Source organism: Psammomys obesus, unplaced genomic scaffold, assembly GCF_907164565.1.
Source record: "Psammomys obesus unplaced genomic scaffold, mPsaObe1.curated_primary_1811, whole genome shotgun sequence".
Classification (NCBI taxonomy): domain Eukaryota; kingdom Metazoa; phylum Chordata; class Mammalia; order Rodentia; family Muridae; genus Psammomys; species Psammomys obesus.
In genome coordinates, this window is record NW_026585742.1 from 15,269,367 (window position 1) to 15,278,951 (window position 9,585).

The 9,585-nt window shown below is 39.1% G+C and overlaps 1 protein-coding gene across 4 annotated transcripts in view; it reads left to right on the top strand.

Moving 5' to 3' along the window:
- The window catches only part of Fgd4 (FYVE, RhoGEF and PH domain containing 4), a 187,246-nt gene that overhangs the window by 113,351 nt on the left and 64,310 nt on the right, over positions 1–9,585 (top strand). For all 4 annotated transcript variants that reach the window (XM_055599134.1, XM_055599133.1, XM_055599131.1 and 1 more), the window contains exons 5-7: positions 4,063–4,152; positions 6,534–6,679; positions 7,076–7,232. In XM_055599134.1, coding sequence (XP_055455109.1) covers positions 4,063–4,152; positions 6,534–6,679; positions 7,076–7,232 — 393 coding nt within the window. The remainder of the gene's footprint in view (positions 1–4,062; positions 4,153–6,533; positions 6,680–7,075; positions 7,233–9,585) is intronic.

Consider the following 9,585-nt stretch of genomic DNA (forward strand, 5'->3'; position numbering starts at 1 on the left):
TGGGGGCTTACAGAGACTGAGTCATCAACTAAGGAGCATACATGGCCTGGACCTGGGCCCTCTGCACACGTGTGTGCAGAGGGTGGCGTGGTCTTCATTTGGGTTGCCTGGCGAGTAGAGGGGAGTGATTCTAACATGAACTCTGTCATCTGGTTTTGGATTGTTTTCCTCTGGCGGGGCTGCCTTGCCTGGCCTGGGATGGGGTGGGCTGGGATGAAAATGTGGTCAGCCCAGGTATGACTTGGTGTACTTTGGGGAGCTCCCCTTTCCTTGGGGAGAAGTGAGAGGGGAAGGAGGAAAGAGGAGAGAGGGCACTGAGAGGAGAGGTGGAAGGGCCACCTTTGGGATGTAAATAAACTGAAATTTTTAAAAAGATTTTTTTAAAAATTAGGCTAGACCCAGTATACCAATAAAACTGTTAAAACTACTTCAGGCCTGGAAATGTGGCTCAGGAGAGTACATAACCACTTTCTTATTTATTCATAAGTTAAATTCAACCTGGTGATATAAAAGGAATTATCAACTCAGAAAATATGTCTTGCCTACTCACAGAACACAGGTTTTTTTGTTTTGTTTTGTTTTGTTTTGTTTGTTTTGAGACAGGGTTTCTCTTGTGTAGCCTTGGTTATCCTGGACTCACTTTGTAGACCAGGCTGGCCTTGAACTCACAGAGATCCGCCTGCCTCTGCCTTCCAGAGTAATAGTATTACAAGTATGTGCCACCGCATCTGGCTATTAAAATGCTTTTAAAAAGCCTGCATCAAATGGAATTTCTTTGGGGAAAAAAGTCTATATTAAAATGCACAATAGCTACAACATTGTGTTACAGCAAGTTTTCTCAGGAGACAATCTGTATATTTTCAGTCTGTGTTCTTTGCTTATATCAAAGTCTTATTTTTGTTGCATAGAAAGATAAGAGGAAACTCTTAAACTACATAATAGTTACATAATATTCTTTATGACTGAAACTGAATATAGTAACTTTATAACTGTGTGATCCAGCTTCCTTCAGCTCAGTATTTTTGTTGTATATCCATGGCCTACAAAGCAAGAATAAAAATTGTTCTTGTTTTATAGTTAAAAAGATGAGTCAAGGGTTAAGTATGGTGGCACATGTGTTTAATCCTAGCACTCTGAAATCAGAAGCAATCAGATCTGTGTGGGTTCACAGCTAACTTCGTATACATGATGAGTTCAGGATAGGCACAGATATATAGAGAAACCGTCTCAAAACAGCAAAGATGAGTCAAATTATGAAAAATATGACAATGTTTGGCATATAACACAAATCAGCGACTAAATGTTTGCAGCTCTTTGATGTCGTTATTGAGTGTGTTAACCTAAACCAGTGTTCCGGTAGTCCACAGCTCCTCACCATCACCACAAGAATCCTAGTAATTGTTCTATGTATGTAAGTGATTACACTGGCTGCCAGTGAGCTCACCTTTGTGTGAGCTTTGGCAAGGCTGGGCACCTAATGTTCGACATGGTCTGTGTGAAGTGAGCAGCACCTTTGCTGAGTGCTGCTACCATCTACTGGGTTCTGCAGGTTATAACCACACATTTTCATACTTGGCCAAGTTCAGCTTAGGTACTTTGTAGTCAGCAAAACATTGTTTCTTCTAAGCATCCTATTTAAGATTCCATAGATCTGTGACCTCCGTTATGACCTCATTGCATGTCAGTGTGATCTGTTAGTGTATTTTATGGCTCATGAAAAGTACATTATTATAACAAAAAAATCCGCTGAATTATATTTTAAATAATGTCAGGGACTTGGAGATATGGCTCAGTGGTTAAAGCTGGGGAAGCAGTGGGACTAGAGTTCAGACTCTCCAGAACCCATGAGTGGGTGTGGTGACCACCCATAATCTTACACTCAGGAAGACAGATGCTGGATCCCTGGAGCAAGCTAGTTGAGGAGGCTAGCCCTATTGAGGTAGCCTAGGCTTGATTGGGAATGGGATTGAGAAATATTCCCAACATCAACCTCAGACCTTCACATACAAATTTATATACTTGTACATACATACTACATACACATGAAAAGAAGTAAAAATATTGTCATATATATGTAACTCATATAAAAGAATGGAAGTCACTGCTACATAAAATTAAAAGAACTATTAATACTGGAAATACTATGGATTTGTCATAAGGGAATCTAGCTAAGTGACAAGCAGAATATTATAGCCACAGTTAGGGTGACACCACTTCATCCATGGTATCAGGAGCTGGACGAAGAGCCCAGAAGTGGAGAGGAGTTTAACAGAAAAGCAAAGCAGAACTTAGACTTGATGGGAATATCCTGAACCTTGATAGTGTTTTCATGCTTATGTGAATTTCTCCAAATTCCACAAAGGGTGCATTTTACTTTTACATCAGAAAAGTGTGCCTCAGTAGATGTGACTTAAAGTGTTAATGCAGGTTAGCATTTCTTGTGGATATAAATGATAATGCATTTCCATTTCTTCCTCTGAAGTGTATTTATGTGTGCAAAAGCAAAGTTTTAGGGTTCTCACACAGCAATATGTAAGGTAAGTTACTATCAAAAGACCTTGGACTCAGAGGGTATAGAAACTCTTGACTGTCTTGAGCTTGCAGTAAGAGTTGCAGAATGAGATGGCAGTAAGAAAAACTTAAATATGAATGTTGAAAACTTTATTTTTTATCTTATTTTTGAAATTATAATAAAGTAATATTATTCCCTTCCCTTTCTTCCATCTAAGCCTTCCCATATACCCCTCCCCACATTTCCTTGAAATTCATGGCCTCTCTTTTCACTAATTGTCACTGCATGCATGTGTGTGTGTGTGTGTGTGTGTGTATGTACTATATATACATATATATTTCTAAATATAACTTGTTCATTCCTTTTAGTTTATATATGTGCTCAGGTATGACCATTCATAGGACAACTAAATTTCATGGGCAACTAAGCCAGATAGCTGAAGAGCAGTGATACCAAGATGGGAGAGTTTATAGTTTGAACATCAGACAGAGGTTCCTGAAAAACATAAAACTCTGACATATTGTCAAAGTCATAATAATTGCAAGATAGTAGTTATATGTAAAATAAATACTCGTTTTATCAGCAATATTTTATTGAATGCTGGGATTCTTATTGAAATACTATAACTGATTGAAGGAGTTAGAAACCTAGCAAGAAGAAGAAAACGTTCTTATCATCATGAAACTAGTAAAGTTATACAAATAAATTTAAAGGTTAAGGGGCTGGAGAGATGGGTCAGAGGTTAAGAATACTGGCTGTTCATCCAAAAGTACTAAGTTCAATTCCCAGCAACCACGTGGTGGCTCACAACCATCTATAATGAAATCTGGTGCCCTCTTCTGGCGTGTAAGTATACAGGCAAGCAGAACACTGTATACATAATAAATGAATCTTTTTTAAAAATTTAAAGGTTAAATAAATATGTTTAAGGAGGAAACACTAAAATCCAGATTAGTGATCCATACCATTAGTGCCAGCACATTGGAAGTAGAGATAGGCAGATCTCTGTGAGTTCAAGGTCAGCCTGATCTACAGAGCTAGTTCTAGGCCAGTTAGGACTACACAATGAGACCCAGATCCAAAAGAAAAAAAAAAAAAGTATGAAAGAGGTAAGAGGAAGCATGGTTAAAATAAGATTGAAATAAATTTATAGTTGTACCTTAGCATTGGAATATGGTAATCATTTTACAGTTTTCTCTATTAATATTTATGATTATATATTACATATAATATTTTAAGGCAAAATGTTATTTTCATGAGTTAATAAGTAGGACAATGTGGTACTATATGTAAGAAGTAGTAAGAGCAAAGAAAGTCTGACACTGGGCATAGAGAAAGAAAATATTCTGAGAAAAAGGACAAACAGCAATGTCGCCAGGCACAGGCATTATAGCAGCTTCTGTTCAGGTCTGCTCACCAGGTCCACTCTGCCTTGCTGTTTGGGAAACTGCTTTGATTGCGCTTTCTGATGAGGTATTTGCCACCTAAGAAAAAATTGTCTAAGCTTTCTTTTCTTGTATGCAAATATATTTGATTTTTTTTTTTTTTAGGAGACTAATGAACAGAAACTTCACAAAATAGCCAGTGAACTTTTGCTTACAGAAAGAGCTTATGTCAGCCGGCTCAACCTCTTGGATCAGGTAACATTTTGTTGTTATTCTTCATTCTACCCTAAGTATTGAATGAAGCCTTTCAGGAACTGCAGTACAGTCCTGACTGGTTTGAGTAAGGAAAGTTACTTGCTTTAAGGAAATGTTCATAGCCTCATTGTTGAATTTGCTGAGTACAAGATTTTTGCAACTCATAAGAATATAGGTTTCTATATAAGTCACAGAGTGGTTGTGTTCCATAATGTCAAACATTGTTCTTATTTCTTGACCATTTATTGTGCTCTTGGAAGGCCATGTTAACTACTAAAATCTAAATACGCTGTTGGCTGTTACTTCAGTGACTCTGTCTTGGTGATGTATTACATGATGTCACGCCACAGGGTGTTGAAGGCTCACTTATTCAGCCTTGTATGGACCCTGGCTTAGTATCCAGTCAGTGTTTGTTGCATACATGGGTCCACTGTACCACATTCTATGTTTTACAGGCTTGAGTGTGGTTTCACCCATACACTTTGAGAGTTTCTAAGTGCATCAAGGACAACGTAGAAATGCCTGTCATTCTACACTGCTAGCTGGCTCACTGTGGCAGACAGCTCTGCTTACCAGAGGAAACTGCATGTTGGAGTGTTGTGAGCTCCTTTCTACTCTTGCTGTTAGTAACTTGGGATTTCCTGAAAACACATGGTCCTAGACACACCTTATTGTTGATTCCCAGGGTAAAGAATACACTGGTTGTATGTACTTTACCGTGAGACAGAGTCAATCCCTGTGGAATTTGAGCCTTTAAAATAGCAGCTTTTCTTCTATCAGGGAGATACAGGAATACAGGAATGTGTAATGCTCCTATCATGAAAAAAGGTCTTTTTTTTTTTTTCTAGGTAACTTTTGTTTTTTTAAAGGGCCAAATTAATTTGACTACTTTTGCTGATATTAATTACACCATCTGTAAGAGTCTTTAAGGACATAACTTTGTAGTATTTTTTGCCTCCTAATAATAAAGTACAGTTAGATAAATTTAGAAAATGAATAATCATTTGGACATGGTGAAGGAACAGATTTTCTTCTGCCTGAGTTAACAAAATGGCAGTGAAGTAATGTAGCCCGAGCAGAATATTGGTAAGAGTTCAAGATATTTTGTTTTGCCAGTTATCTTTGAGGTACAATATTCAGATGATTGAGGCTGGAGAGATGGCTGCACTGGCAGCTCTTCTAGAGGACCTGAGTTCAATTCCTAGCACCCACATGGCAGCTCACAACTAACTGTCTGTAATTTCAGTTCCAGAAGATCCAACACTCTCACCTAGTCATGTAGGCAGAACACCAGTGCACATAAAAATGAATAAATCTTTAAAAAAAATCAGATGATCCCTGAAAACACATATAAGTATTCAAGTAATCATGTAGTATTATTTAATAAAAAACAAATTGAAATCTGAGCACTAAAAACTTTTTGTTTACTCCTTGTCCAGACGTTCTGGACAAGGTCCTTGTCCAGCACCTGTTCTACAATGAACACTAAGTTACCTCTCTTCCCCTTTTAAGACAAATATAGTATTTATAGCAAGCATGAGCCATGCAGACCACTACACCTAGTCACTTTTTTGTTGCTGTGATTCAAACTTAACAAAAACAACTTAAAGAGGGAAGCACTCATTTTGACTCACAGTTCAAGGGAAGGGTACAGTCCATCTACAGTCCATCGTAGCAGAAAGGTCAGGAGGGCAGGAGCTTGATGAAGCTGATCCACTGTGTTTGTAGTCAAGAAGCAAAAAGCAGCTTGTGTGCTGTACTGCAGCATACCTTCTCCACTGACTCCAGTACCCCAACCAGGGAATGCGACTGCCCACTCGGGCAGCTTTTCCCATCTCAGTCAATGCAGTTAACTGCCCACACACAGGCCCAGAGGCCTATGTCCCGGGTGATTCCTGAGTTTGTCATGATGATAACTAAAACTCACCATTACTCACAGTGAGAGTGATTTACAATTGCTCTAGTCAGTCAAAACATAGTACGTGAAAAATATCACACTCTTTGCAGACTAAAAATCTTTTCACCTCTCTTAATTATAGCCATAGATGAGAAGTGTAAATCCCTCCTTAATCCTCTTGCATAGTTGGAAATCCTCTTGCATAGAAAAGCTCTATTAACTACATACCTTAGAAAAAAGGTAAATAAATACTGTATAGGTGGGGGCATAGTTTTAATTATAAACAAATCTTAAATCTCATTTCAAATTCTTCAAAACCAAAACATATAGTTACTCCTACATTTCAAGGAGTGATTGATTTCTTAAGCCATAAGCTTCCCCATTTACTCAGCAATGTATTGATTCCAGCCCAGTGAAGGCTATCACAGTGAAAACTTGCTAGCCCACAAATCTAAAGTGATATTTGCTTTATTTTTTTATTCAGGTATTTTATTGCAAACTATTAGAAGAAGCAAACCGAGGCTCGTTTCCTGCAGAGATGGTGAATAAAATCTTTTCTAACATTTCATCAATAAATGCCTTCCATAGTAAATTCCTATTACCAGAGCTGGAGAAGCGCATGCAAGAATGGTAAGACGGAGAAAAGGGATTTCTGTGCCTAAGACATGCATACAGGATGCAGCTTTTTAGCATTTAAAGTAGAAGAAAACAGATATACCACACACCACTACAATTAATATAGTTCCAAATTTTTACATAAAAACTGCTGGTAGATGTTGAATGACTTTTCAGATTTCTATGAATAGTCTTTCGCTTCTGTGCTCTAAACGATGTTCTGACTAGTGAAGACAAGACTCAGGCATGATTGGCAACTGGGAATTCCATAGCCTCTGCCTGAAGTTTTTGAAAGATGTTTGTTAGGGCAAAGTGGATCTAATAGAGCGGGTGGTTTGGAGTGACAATCTGTGGGCCTACAGATTTCTTCATTCTATAAGAAACCTAATGACACTTTAATATTTACTACAGGGAAAATACTCCCAGAATTGGAGATATCCTGCAAAAGTTGGCACCATTCCTTAAGATGTACGGAGAATATGTAAAGGGATTTGATAATGCAGTGGAACTGGTTAAAACCATGACAGAGCGCGTTCCCCAGTTCAAATCTGTGACTGAAGAGATTCAGGTAATAGGACTCTTTTTCTCCTGGTTACAAATTAACTTTTTCTGACAAATTATCTGGTCTTCAAAAATCTAAAGTTGAGATGTTTCCCCCTCCCCCACTGAGGAATTTAGCCAAAATCCATTCTACTCTAAATCCTGCAAAGATGGTGTCTGCAGTTAGAGCAGTTAGTTATTACGCACAGGCCACATACTACATGGAAAAAATGCTCAATGTGCTTTGCTTTAAATTTTTTTTAGTTTGCCCCTTCCTTCTATGTCCTCCATTCCCTACTCTGTCACTCTTGGCTTCCTCTCAAATCCATTGCCTCGTCTTTAACTGTCATTGTTACAAATATATATATATATATATATGTTATATATGTATGTATTTATGTGTGGATGTACACACACACACACACACACACACACACACAACCTGCTGAGTACATCTAGCGCTACTTGTCTATGTGTTTTCAGGGCTGCTACTTAAAAAACCAATCATGAGCTCATCCCTGAGAAAGAACAACTCTCACGCTTCCAGCAGCCATTAATTTACCAAAAAGTGGGCCCCATGAAATTACCTTCTTCTGTTTTAGCATGTTGATGGTTGTTTTCGTTTACAAATCTTGTGTAGGCAGGCATATTGTTGAGTTTCATAGATGAGGCATCCCTGTCATTTCTAGGAGATTGATTCTTCCAGCTGACTTAGTGATCCTCTGGCTTTTATAGTCTTTCCATTCCCTCTTCTGTGATGCTCCCTGAGCCTTAGCTAATACAGCCACTGGGGCTGGGGCCCCTATATTTTATGTTATAATTTCTATAATACAAAGAAAAGTTTCCTTGATCATGGATAAAAGCTACATTTATGTATAGTTATATGGATAGGTGTCCAGAATTAGGAATTATGCTGCTTTAATAATGTAGCAACAGTAGATTCTCTTTTAAGATCATGACAGAACTAGCCATGACAAGTTGGCTACATTTCCTCTGGTTAATTAGACCTCAGGTCCAATTAGACAGCTTATTGGTTACCTTGCCTCCAAGATATGAGTGCCTTTATTACACCTCTAGGGACATTCTACCATGCTAAACATTTTTGTGGTTCACAGGCATCACACCTGGGTAGGATGATTGAGTGCCGCCCCACCCCTTCCAGATTGCACAGCATCTCAGGTGCCATGAAAGCTAGTTCACAGTGGGGAGGCCCTTAGGTCCTATCTATCTTGATTCCCCTGAGGCCTGTGTCTAAACTATACAGTATCTTCAGCAATATGGACCTACCGTCAAATTCCGAAAGGCAAATGAAAGCAGCAGCAGTAGTCGATAAAGGTTTAGGAGTCCCTTGGATTCATCCAGCCAACAGTTAAAAAGGAGATTTCTCACCTTACACCCATCAGAATGGCAAAGATGAAAAACTCAAGTGACAACACATGCTGGAGAGGTTGTGGAGGTTCCCTCCGCTGCTGGTGGGAATGTAAACTTGTACAACCACTTTGGAAATCAATTCTGGCGCTTTCTCAGACGACTAGGAATAGCGCTTCCTCAAGATCCAGCCATACCACTTCTAGGCATATATCTATCCAAAAGAGGCTCAAGTACACAATAAGGGCATTTGCTCAACCATGTTAGTAGCAGCTTTGTAATAGCCAGAAGCTGGAAACAGCCCAGATGCCCCTCAACCGAAGAATGGATGCAGAAATTGTGGTAAATCTACACAATGGAGTATTATTCTGCAATGAAAAATAAGGAAATTATGAAATTTGCAGGTAAATGGTGGGACCTGGAAAGGATCATCCTGAGTGAGCTGTCCTAGAAGCAGAAAGACACACACAGTATATACTCACTTATATAGACATATAACATAAGATAAACCTACTAAAATCTGTACATCTAAAGAAACTAATTAAGAGAGAAGAACCCGACTAAAATGCTCAATCCCCATCCCAAAAGGCAAAGAGAATGGACATCAGAAGAAGAAGAAAACAGGAAACAACCTAGAAACCTGCCACAGAGGGCCTCTGAAAGGCTCTGCCCTGCAGACTATCAAAGCAGACGCTGAGACTTATGGCCAATGGTTGGGCAGAGTGCATGGAATCTTATGTAAGAAGTGGGAAGTAGTAAAAGTGGGTTCCTGGAGAGGACAGGAACCCCACAAGGAGAGCAACAGAACCAGAAAATTTGAACACAGGGGTCTTCCCAGAGACTCATACTCCAACCAAGTACCACACATGGAGATAACCTAGAACCTCTGCACAGATGTAGCCCATGGCAGTTTAGTATCCAAATGGGTTACATAGTAATGGGAAGAGGGACTGCCTCTGACATAATCTGATTGGCCTGCTCTTTGATCACCCTCCCCGGGGGGGGGGGGGGGG